Source organism: Tupaia chinensis, unplaced genomic scaffold (assembly GCF_000334495.1).
Source record: "Tupaia chinensis unplaced genomic scaffold, TupChi_1.0 Scaffold000688_1, whole genome shotgun sequence".
Lineage (NCBI taxonomy): Eukaryota > Metazoa > Chordata > Mammalia > Scandentia > Tupaiidae > Tupaia > Tupaia belangeri.
In genome coordinates, this window is record NW_006160211.1 from 1,375,919 (window position 1) to 1,388,786 (window position 12,868).

General features: G+C 40.9%; 1 protein-coding gene across 1 annotated transcript in view; it reads right to left on the reverse strand.

Annotated features, from left to right (window-relative positions):
* Positions 1-12,868, reverse strand: part of L2HGDH (L-2-hydroxyglutarate dehydrogenase) — a 50,093-nt gene that overhangs the window by 32,978 nt on the left and 4,247 nt on the right. The window contains exons 2-3 of the mRNA XM_006160513.3: positions 7,084-7,199; positions 6,189-6,340 (exon numbers count right to left, since the gene is read on the reverse strand). Of these exons, the coding sequence (XP_006160575.1) occupies positions 6,189-6,340; positions 7,084-7,199 (268 nt within the window). The remainder of the gene's footprint in view (positions 1-6,188; positions 6,341-7,083; positions 7,200-12,868) is intronic.

Genomic DNA, 12,868 nt, shown 5'->3' on the forward strand with positions numbered 1-12,868 from the left:
TTTTTTTGTAGAGGTTTTTGCCTTAGGGTTCATGCACTCACGAGAGAAAGAGACAGAGGCAGTGAGAGGGAAAAGGAAAAATCACCACCCAACCAGGGGGCACCCTGCAATTCATTCTCTTCCACTCTTCTCAGGATCTTGGGCACACATGCACACATATGCCCAGCATGGTTTTTTTGTTGTTTTTTTTTTTTGTTTTTTTCCCAGCATGAGTTTTAAGCCACTAGGTCTGGGACTCAAACCACAGTCAGCCACACAGGAGTCCAGTGACATAACCACTATGCATCTGCTGGTCCCATGTGTAATAATTTCTAGATAATTTTTTTCTGCATGTAACTACTTCTTTCTTTCCTCATGACTCTATTTTCTTCCTCTGCCAAGAAAAGTTTTCTTGAGAATATCATTACAGGCCAGCAGGTGGCGTGGTGGTTAGGGCACTGGACTCTCACATAGCTGACTATGGTTTGAGTCCTGGGCCTGGCAGCTAGCTTTCTCTCTCTCACTCTCTCTCTCTCTCTCTCTGTGAGTGTATGTGTGTGTGTCTGTGTGTGTGTCTGTCTGTCTGTCTCCCTCCCTTTGGTGAGTGCATGGGCCCTATAGCATATTAAAAAATAATAAGGGACCAGCAGTTAGTGTAATGGCTTTGTTGCTGGACTCCCACGTAGTCAACCGCGGTTTGCGTCCCAGACCCGGTGACTTAAAACTCATGCCGGGCATGTGTGCGTGCATGCCCAGGATCCTGAGAGGAGAATGGAAGAAAAGGGATTGTGGCGTGGCCATCTCCCCTGGGGGGTGATTTCTCATTTTCTGTCTCTCTGTCTCTCTCTGTCTGGTGAGCACACACACCCTATAGCAAAAACCTCTCCAAAAAAATAATAATAATAAATTTTAAAATAATTAAATTTTTTTTGTTGTTTTTTTAAAGAGAACAGCATGAAAACAAATTTTGCCCAGGGATAAGATATAGCTTCAATTTCCATTATATTAACTATAGTCTCTATTGGGCATAAGCAATCCTTATCACCAACACTTCCTCAATTCCAGAGGGAAGAGAAACATAAGTTGCTTAGTCTATACTTTATTTTTTTCAAAACAGAATACTTTCATATTTCTATAAGAAAATGTGGGGACCAGCAGATGGCATAATGGTTACATCACTGGACTCCCACATGGTTGGCCATGGTTGGAGTCCCAGACCTGGCAGCTTGAAACTCACACCAGGCGTGTATGCATGCATGCCCAAAATCCCAAGAGGAGATGGAGGAGAAGGCATTGTGGCATGGCCATCCCCTCTGGGGGCTGATTTCTTGCTTTCTCTCTCTCTGTCTCTCCAGTGAGCACACACGCCCTATAGCAAAAATCTCTCTAAAAAAAAAAAAAAAAGAAAGAAAGAAAGAAAGAAAACGACTGTGAAATAGCAGTATATAAAACAACTGGTATTCAGTGAATAGGATGTCACTGACAGAAACTATCCCATTTATTTCCTCAAATAAATCACAAAGTATTTAATGCATTCTGTTGCAGAGGAAAAAATAGTAAATTCATTAAGTTTACTCAAGACTTATTTCTAAGCAAGAATCTGTGTGAAGTTGAGTTTCTTCTTTAAAGAACAGTTAGAAGCAAGGGAAAGCACAGATGCATGTTCTCAGGTACATCAGAATCCACAAGTCACTATTTCATAATGAGGAGTCAACAGAATTTCATGAGGTAATCTTTTGGGGGGAGAGGACATGTACATACATGTGCCCAGCATGTTTTTCTTTCCTTTTCTTTTGAATGGATTATTTATTTCATTTTATTAATTATTATTATTATTTTAATTTGATCATAGAAGGACAGAGAGAGAAAAAAAGCAAGCTGCTAGGTCCAGGACTCAAACCACAGTCAGTCATGTGGGAGTCTGGTGCCTTAGCCACCACACTACCTGCTGGCACCCCAGCATGTTTTTCAAGCTACCAGGTCTGGAACTGTGCAGTCAGCCATGTGAGATCCAGCTGCTTTAAACAACCATGCAACTGGCTGGTCCCATGAGAGAGTATTTTTAATCAAGGTGTAAAGAATATTTAAGTCAACAAATCATTACCCTTAAAAATACTAGCTGAATCAAAGGATGCTATCAAGAAAGTACAAAAGAATACCCACAGAATGGAAGTAAATATTAGCAAATCATATAGCTGATAAAGGTCTAGTATCCAAAATATACCAGAACCCTTACAAATTAACAATAGAAATTGTAAATATAAGTTTTTTCACTTAACGTATTATATTTTTAAAGAAGTATTTTATTTAACTTTATTTATTTATTTATTTATTCATTCATTCATTCATTCTATTTTAACTTGACCAGAGAGGGACAGAGAGAGAGAGAGAAGGCAAGCCATCAGGTCCAGGACTCAAACCACAGTCAGACATGTGGAAATCCAGCACCCTTAACCACCACATCACCTGCCGGCCCCTCAGTTAATGTATTATTTAAAAAAAAAAATTATAACATCTTTAATGGGAACAATGAGCTTGTAGTCTTTTTTTTTTTTAATTTAGAAGTTTTTGTCATAGGGTGCATGCACTCACCAGAGAAAGAGACAGAGATAGTGAGAGGGAAAGTGAGACATCATTTCCAGCATATGGCCACACCATAACCCTCTCTCCATTATTTTCCTGGGATTTGGGACATGCATGCACACGTACCTGGCATGATTTTCAAGCCACCAGGTTCAGGACTCAAACTGCTGTCAGCCATGTAGGAGTCCAGCAATGTAACCACTACACCATCTGCCGCCCCCTGAGCTTTTATTTTTAAAAACTACATGCAGAAGGTACATCACTATCAACCTTATAATAAATTAGATAATCTAGATAAAACAGACGAATTCTTTTTATTTTAAGGTTTTGCGATAGGGTGCATGAACTTGTTGGAGAGAGACAGAGGGAAGGAAAGTAAGAAATTCATTCCCAGAGGAGATAGCCACACAGCAATCCTCTCTCCTCCATTCTCTTCCTGGGATTTTGGGCAAGTGCACACACATGCCCAGCATGATTTTCAAGCTGTCCAAAATCCTAAACAAAATACTAAAAAGCAATGCAGCAATACAGAAAAAGGACTATACACTATGACCAATTTAACATCCAAAAGTCACTTGATTGAGGCCCGTACTATGGTCTGGTGACTAAGGGAGCCAGATCCCACATGACCAACTATATAACTTGAATTATGGCTCTGGCAACTTGAAAAACACATTGGATGCATGTGCGTGCTTGTCCAAAATCCCAATAGGATGGAGAAATGGAGGAAAGAGATTTGCAATGTGACTGTATCCCACCAAAAGGTGCTATCTCCCTCTCCTTTTCTTTCTCTGCATCCCTGGTGAGCATATGTGCCTGCCGGCTTATAAGCAAAATCAAAAGTCAATTAATGTAATATACTATATTAAGAACAAAAACCACATGATCACCACAAAAGAGGCAGAAAGGCATTTGAGAAAACCCAACACCCTTACTCAATTAAAATAAAATCTCAACAAAAGAAATATCATCAACTTGACAAAGGGAAGCTATGAAAACCCATAGAGATATCATACTTAAAAGTAAAAGATTGAATGCTTTCTCTCTAAGATCTGGAACAACACAAAAATGTCCACTTATCTCTTGGGTCATCAGAAAAGTCATAACCTATTTTTCTATGCAAAAATGCACGTGACTTATCCAACGACCTAGCACTTCTATTCCCCACTGTACTTAAGGTTATATTCATGGAAACTAGGCAAGCAAAATAAATTGTAAAAGACATCTAAACTGGAAAAGAGGTAAAACCAACTTACTTGCAGAAGACATGATCTTGCATATAGAAGACCCTAAGGGGGCCAACCTGAGGCACGGTCACTGTGTGAGCTAGATCTCACATGGCCAACTGTGTAGTTCAAGTCTCTGATTCAGGGACTTGAAAAACATCCTGAACACATGCACATGTGTGCCCCAAATCCCGAAAGGACAGAGAAATGGAGGAAGAAGGATTATGGTGTGGTCATTCTCCATGGGGGTGGGGTGCTTGCTCACTCCCACGCTCTCGCTCTCTTTCTCTCTCTCTCCAGCAAGCGCACATGCCCTCTAGCTAACAACTGGGAAAGAAAGAAAAAAGAAAAGCCTAAGGAATTCTCTCTCACACACACCTCTCACACACCTCTCTCTCTCTCTCTCTCTCACACACACACACACACACACTTAGAACTAATAAATGAGTTCAGCAAGGCTGTAGGATAAAAACATCAATACATAAAAGCAATCATATCCTACACATTAGCAATGACTAGTCAAAAATGAAATTAAGAAAGTAATTCCCCACACAAAAACATTAAAAATAATAAAATACTGAAGGATAAATTTAGCAAAGTAAGCTTAAGATTTATACTTACTGAAAACTACAAAACATTTTAAAAATAAATTGAAGATGATCTAAATAAATGTAAAGAAGAGAAAGATGTGGCGATGCATGCCTATAGGCCCAGCTGGGATGCTGAGCAGGAGTAGCCCAACATACCAAAGCCCTGTCTTTAAATAAATAAATAAATAGAATAGAGGCCAAGTGGTTAAGATGCTAGACTCCCACATGGCCAACCAGTTCGAGTCCCAGACGCAGTGGCTTAAAACTCAAGCCAGGCAAGTGTGTGCTGTCTGCCCAAAATCCCAGAAGGAGAACAGATGGGAAGGAATTGCAGCATGGTTTTCTCTGCTGGAGGGAGATTTCTCACCCTCTCACTATCTCTGTCTCTCTCTAGTGAACAAATGTGCCCTATGACAAAAACCCTAAAAAATAAAATAAGACTTTTTTTTTTAATTTAAAAAAATCCCATATTCACAGGTTGCAAAATTTAGTATTGTTAAAATAGCTTGGGTGGGGCCAGCAGGTGACCTGGTGGTTAGGGAGCTGGACTCTCACATGGCCAACTGATGTCTAAGTCTACCCAGCAATTTGCTTTCTCACTTTCTCTCTCTCATTCTGGTGAGTGAGTGTGCCCTATAGCTAATTTAAAAATTATAATCATAATAAATAAAATAAAATAGATAAATAAAACATTCCAAGTGTGTGTGCTTATGTGCCCACAGTCCTGACTAGAGAGAGGAATGGAGGAGGGGAGACTGAAGCATGATGATACACCTGGATGAAGAGGGGGCGGTTCTCTCCCTTTTTTCTGGTAAGCACATGTGCCCTCTAGCAATTAAAAAGTAAATAAATAAATGAATAAATTCTCTAATTGAACACAATCTCTACCAAAATTCCAGTTATCTTTCTGGAGAAATTGACAAGCTATCCCCAAAATTTATTTAGAAATGCTAGGGTCCTAGAATAGCCAAAGTAACTTTGGAGGGGAAAAAAATGACACAGATGAAGGACACACATTTTCTGTACTGGCATAAAAACTGACATATACATCACTGGAATAGAACTGAGAATCCATGTGCATACCTTATTTATTATTGGGGTTCCAAAACAATTAATTAAGAAAGAACAGCCTTTCCAACAAATGCTGAGGCAGTTACAGAACCACATGCCAAACAATGAAGTTAAGCCCCTTCCAATATCTTTTATCAAAATCAACTCAAAAGTGATCATAGATTTGAATGTAAGAGCTACGGCTACACATTTTTTTTAAAGAGATTTTAGCTATAGCGCACGTAAGGTCACTTGAGAGACAAAAAGAGAAAGACAGAAAGCAAGAAATCACCCCACAGGGGGATGACCACACCCTACAATCCCTTCTCCTCTCGGATTTTGGGCATGCACACACATGCACCTAGTGTGAATTTTAAACTGCTGGGTCCAGGACTTGACTCGTGGTTGGCACATGGGAGTCCAGTGATGTAACCATTACACCATCTGCTGGTCCCAAGCTACAAAACTCTTAAAAAGAAAACGTAAGGAGGCCTGCAAGTGGCCTGGGGTTAAGGTGCCAGACTCCCACATGGCCAACTGCGGTTTAAGCCCTAGACCTGGAGGCTTGAAAATCCCTCTGGGTGAGTATATATGCACGCCCGAAATCCCGACAGGATAACGGAGGAGAAGGGATTGCAGTGTAGCTAATCCCACTGTGGGGGGTGGGAGGGTGATTTCTCACTTTCCTTCTCTTTTTCTCTCTCCAGCAAGCCCACACACCATATGGCAAAAACTAAAAAGGGAAAAAAATATGCCATACCTTGCCACACTGCTTGTAGGAAATTCTTTTTTGGTTGCAGTACTCATAGATGAGGGCTGCTCCTTGGACACATAATTTAGCCTTAAGAGATGCAGGTTTATAATAAATTCCGCTATGTATGACACCACTGTTGTGTCCAGTCTGGTGAACAGCTACAGAACAAGAGGAACAGGGTAAGGGAAAGCCCATGACTCACACGAAACCTACGAGGTGAGAGAGCAATCTTACAGCAGAAGCTGGTAGAAACCACGTCATTTAAAATTCTGCCAGAATTCATTCAGATCACTGGCAGCTTCCTCTAGCAGCCACCCTGGCATTTGTGTCTCCTCTCTCCAGCCCATCTCTCGTTTCAGCTGCAGCCTTGGGACACATGTCACTACTGGCAAACCACTTCAAGGGCCCACTGCGGCTCTCTGTACTCTGCCCTGCACCTTTTCTAACATTTTTTTCCCCTAAGGGTAAGGCATAGTGTGTGTATATGTGTGTGTGTGTGTGTGTGTGTGTGTGTGTGTGGGAGGGGGTGTAGGGAGGCTCAACATTACTAGGGACAATCCTCAACTCACAGAGACAGGAACTGATGGATAACGCACACAATCCTGGGAAACATGGCACTGGTCCCTTAAGAGGTCGCAGTGGAACTAAGCTGCCAGCAGTAACCTTGATAATGCACACTCACGTAGCTTTTCCTCCTTCCCTGTATTACTTTCCCCCCCACTCTCTTCTGCCTCCTCAAATAACCTCAAATACATTACCTACACCCAAGTTACTATCCCAGGCTTTGCTTTCAGAAAAACCCAAACTAAGATACTAACACTGACATTCAGCAAAAAAGATTCAGAAGTGACAAAATGAGAAGGTATCCAAACCCGAGGAGCAACGCTGATAACATACATACCTAAATCTTTCTCCTTTTCCAGAACACCAATCGAAAGTGCTGGATGTCGCAGGATGAGTTCTCTGGCAGATGCAAGCCCCACAATTCCACCACCGACGATGACTATATCAAATGAGCTTGAAGAGAAAGTCACCTTTAAAGTGATGCATCTTTACAGTGGACCTCACAAAACTTCACGTGCATAATATTCCTCACCAATGGACAATTCAACTATTAATTTGTTATCATTAAAATAAAATAATTAGGGGCAGGCAGGTGGTGTGGTGTTTAGGGCGCTGGACTCCCACATGGCCAACCACCGTTTGGGCCTGGAATCTGATGGCTTGCTTTCTCACTTTCTCTCTCATGAACGTAGGTGCCCTGTAGCAAATTAAAAAAAAAAAAAAAAGATAAATAAAATGAAATACTTCTTTTTAAAAATCAAATATATATTGGGCATCATGCTATTTGGTTTCACAATCAGGATAAAACCTTTAAGAGTTACATATATTTCTGGTTAGTAGTATAATCAGCTAAGTCAACTGCCAGGCAATATGGCTGACTGCCCTAGCTGCTCTACGCCTCCAGAGTACCCAACCTGGGCTGATGACAACAGTGATTACTGGATGTTATGCATCACACTTTACCACCTATTACTTTATTTATTTATTTATTTATTTGGAGAGGTTTTTGCTATAGGGCGCGTGTGCTTGCCAGACATACAGAGAGAGAGACAGAAAACGAGAAATCACCCCCCAGGGGGGATGGCCACGCCACAATCCCTTCTCCTCCATTCTCCTCTCAGGATCTTGGGCATGTGCGCACACGCGCCTGGCGTGAGTTTAAGCCGCTGGATCCGAGACTTGACCTGCGGTCGACTACGTGGGAGTCCAGCAACATAGCCATTAGGCTAACTGCTGGTCCCACCACCTATTATTCTTTTTAAATTTACCAGCGGGTCCACATGTCTGAGATAGTAGGGGACAGGGAGCACTGTCCATTGGGATGTAGTTGTGCTATGATTCCTTCTCCTCTCAGATCTGCCACTGTTTGGGATTTGGGACATGCACACAGGCATACCTAGTGTGTTTTCAAGCCCCCAGGACCAGGATTCAAACCACATGGTCAGCCACGTGTGATCCAGTTCTCTTAACTGCTAGGTCATGAGGCTACTTTTAAAAGTCAGACACAGTATTCTCGAGGATAGGCTAACACCTTAAGTCTCTAACATTTCACTGTGCAAGAATTTATATACTTGTTTCTATGAGAAGGAAAGAGAAGAACATCAAACCTTAGTGAAATAATTGGTCCAATAATGGGCTCAGAACCACATTCTTAGCCATGAAAAACCCTGACTATCCAACCATTAAAAAACTTAGAGGGGCCAGCAGGTGGCTTGGTGGTTAAGGCGCTGGACACTCCCACATGGCCAATCAAGGTTCGAGTCCCAGATTTGGTGGCTTGCTTTCTCATTTTCTCTCTCTCTCTGTACGTGTGTGTGGTCAAATTAAAATAAATGAATGAATAAAATAAAGTAATTCTTTAAAAAAAATTAGAAAGGGCATGTACAATTTACCTAACTCTGCAAAGAGAAGCTTAAAAGATTTCCTTTAGCACAGACCTAATGCTCAGCAAACCTAGGACTCACAGAAGTAGACTGAAAGGTATTTCAGAAATTATGCCCTTTCTTTGAAACTAACCTAAGTGTCAAATGTCAAAATCCTTAGCAGAAGGATATCTATTTGATTATAATTGTTAACATGTCTGTGGCTGTACCTAGATCCAGAAACAGCTGCTGGAAAATGAGGGACTGATATGTTACCCTGATAAATCAAACCCTGTCTTAAATGCAGTGAGAAATACATCAAGATTCCTCCTTTAATGCTCTCTGATAACTTAGATGGGGAGATCCTCCAGGTGGGACTTGACAGGTAGTTCTGCCTTGAAGCACCTTTAGACGGCTAGATAAAAATGACTGCCAAAGGGTGTCTGTGAGGGTGAACCATGCCTACACTCAGGAAGGGGCACAAGTAAAACGAGACTCTGGGCCCACTTTATTAATGATGGTTATTGGCAAATGCTTGCAGTGGTCAGCTAAGAAATGACTAGTGTGATAACAGTAAATATGGGGGTCCAAGGTCTCAAATAGGTTTTTAAAAATAACTTTCATGGACCAGAAGGGGCATGGTGATTAACACACTGAATCCCACATGATCAACTCTGTGATTTGAGTCCCACACCTGGTAGCTTGAACAACATGCTGGGTAGGAGTATATGCATGCCTAAAATCCAGAGAGGAGAATGGAAGAGAAGGGATTGTGGGGTGGCTGTTCCCCCTTGGGGTGATTTCTCGCTTTTCCCCTCTCTTCAGCTCTCTCTCTCTGGCAAGCACTGTGCTCTGTGGCAAAAATCTAAAATAAATACGTGAGTAAATAAATAAATAAAAATTACTAGGAAAAAAAAGGTGCTCACATTCTACTATGGTTACTTACACTGATTTGAAGCCATTGATTCTCTATTTAACTTTTACAATAAGCAAATCTTTTAGGAAATCCAAAGAGTCTAGGTTTTAAGAATTCCAGAAGAATAACTATAGCTAAATGAGGCTTCCTTCCAAAACCTTTCTACTCTTCCACTACGATGTTCAGAACAATCACGAATACTCAGGATAATGGTATGTGTGTAGCAATCTTATCTTATTATCCTTATCTTTCTGTAGCAAGGTCATATCTATACCAACTGGTGAACTGTAAATAAGTCCACAAAGGGAAGGTGTATGGGTGCTTGTGTGTGCGTGAGCAAGAAATATCTTTCATACTGTTTTTTTTACTTTCTTACTTTCGAGTTCAGTTACAATGCTTTGCTTTGCCCTCACACCATGCTTTTCTATAAAAAGTAGCATTATCCTCTCACTTTGCAAGGGTCGTCTTGTTTTCTATAATTGTGTTTCTTGGGCTGACTCTGTAGTAAGCAGTTAAGGGAGCAGGACCTCACCTGGCCAATCACACTTCAAATCCTGGCCCTGGTGCTTGGGAATAAAAAAGAGGGACCAGCAGTTAGCACGATGGCTATGTCGCTGGACTCCCACGTAGACGACCACGGTTTGAGTTCCGGACCCGATGGCTTAAATTCACACTGGGTGAGTGTGCATGTGTGCCCAGGATCCCAAGAGGAGAAAGGAGAAGGGTTTGTGGTGTGGCCATCCACCCTGGGGAGTGATTTCTCACTTTCCGTCTCCCTGTCTCTGTCTTTCCGGCAAGTGCACACACCCTATAGCAAAAACCTCTCCAGGAAAAAGGAAAAAAAAAAAAGTGTTTCTTGACTCTACTGCTTTTTCATAAATAGAACACAAAAGCTTTTGGTGAGGCAGATTTTCCACTGAGTTACTCAGTACAGCCTCCCAGCTAAGAAAATTTACCTCGCTCTTATTTCTGCAGATTATATTACGACCATCAATTTTTATTTTTTATTTTTGTTTTCAAACATCATAGTATCATACTAAACATGCTTTATCCAATGACATATATCACTTTTCACTCCATCACCTCCAACCTAAAGAATCAGTATTCCATTCAGTAATAAAATCACTAAAACACGCTTCATAAACTAAAGCACAAACATCCCAGCATCCACTCTGGAAATGGTGTTTAGAGCAATGGTAATGAATGCAACTTGAGGATCTTGGCAGGTTGTGCTAAACGGCAAGGCTGAAGGAGTATCTTTCTCCACAGTTTACTTAATCCCAAGTCAACACCAACAAGCAATGGAATAGATTATTTTATTTTAAACTTTTTATTATGGAAAAGTTCAACCTACATAAAGATAGAATAGTCTAATGAACTCCCACATACACAAAACCTGGGTTCAACTCATGGCAAATCTTCTTTCTTCTACACCTCACCTATTTCATCCCCTTCTATAGTAAATATATTTTGTTTCTGTTTAAGATGCATTTATTTATGTCACAAGAAAGAAACACAGAGAGAAAGACAAGTACCCTCAACAAGGTCTCATGCTGAGATTGTCTCCGTTTTTTCCAACCAGGATTTAAGGGCACGTCTTACATATGAAAGTCAACCTAGGAATCAAACCGTCATCTTACATATGACTTCCAGCATCACAGAAAATTGTGCCACTGCTACACCGCTGTGGCTAGGCCATCCTATGTTATTTTAATGCAAATCCTAAACATTGTGTCATATTATTTCATCTTAAATATTTCAATGTTATCTTGAAAAAGCCTTTTAAAAAACATACACACAGCGCTGGAAGGTGGCGTGGTAGTTAAAGATGCTGGACTCCCACGTGGCCAACCATGGTTCAGGTCTTAGACCTGGTGGCTTCCTTTCTCATTTTCCCACTCTCTCTGTCTGATCAAACTGGAAAATAATAACAAATAAATAAATAAAGTGAAATAAAATAAAATAAAATAATTAATTTAATAATTCTTTAAAAAATAACACACCATTTTGTGGCTAAAAAATTAACAATTAATCTTTTTATATCATCGAATATTCACTACAAACTTTTTATTTTTTTGGGGAGAGGTTTTTGCTACAGGGCATGTGTGCTCACCAGAGAGAAACGGAGAGACAGAAAGTGAGAAATCACTCCCCAGGGTGGATGGCCATGCCACAATCCCTCCTCCTCCATTCTCCTCTCGGGATCCTGGGCACACACACACATATGCCCGGCGTGAGTTTAAACCACCAGGTCCAGGACTTGAATCATGGTCAACTACATGGGAGTTCAGCGACATAGCCATTACACTAACTGCTGGTCCTTCACTACAAACTTTAACGGTACTGTGTACTGCTAAAACACCACACTCCACAGGCTGGGGTTTGGTATCTCCATCTAACCTAAAGGTCTTGCATGGTGGCACATACCTGTAGTCCCACCTAAGAGGCCAAAGCAGGAAGACAGTGACTTGATGAGATTCTGTCTTAAAATTAAATAACTTCTAGAAGAAACACGACAAAAATCTTTATGACCCAGAGTTAACAACACCAAAAGCATGATTTATAAAAGGAAAAAACCTGATAAGCTAGATTTCGTAAAAATTTAAAACTTTTGCTCTGCAAAAGACCCTGTTAAGAAGATGAAAATAGGGGACCAGCAGTTAGCGTAATGGCTACATTCAAATTTCAATTCTAGGTGGCAATTTACTCCATCATTTACTCCTGTTCTTTCAACAAGCTGTAGATTCATTCACAGTTTTTCTGTGAATGCATAATTTTGTGTAAAAATGAGTCCTTGCCTCTCAGTATCTGTTAAAAATAGATTTGATTTTAGGAATGAAATCATGGCTTGAGATGCAGGTTTGCCATGTATCCCTGTCATTCTTGGTTTCACTAAGTCGATAGGATAAAGCAAAAAAAAAAAAAAAAAAAAGGAAGATGAAAATACTATTGGGGCCAGTAGATGGCATAGCCGTTACGTCACTGGACTCCCACATGGATGGTCGCTGTTCAAGTCCTGGACCAGGCAGCTTGAAATTCACACTGGACACATGCACGTGTGTGTGCGTGCCCAAAATCCTGGGAGAAGAGTAGAGGAGAAAGGATTGTGGCATGGTCACCTCCCCAGGGGGTGATTTCTCACTGTCTGTCTCTGTCTCTCTGGTGAGCACATGTGCCCTACAGCAAAAATCTCTCTCTCAAAAAATAAAATGAAAATACTATCAACCGATTGAGAGAAAATACTTGCAACCTCCTTTCTGATAAAAATCATAAATCCGGGAACCAGCAGTTCGCGTAATGGCTATGTCGCTGGGCTCCCACGTAGTCGACCGCGGTTCGGGTCC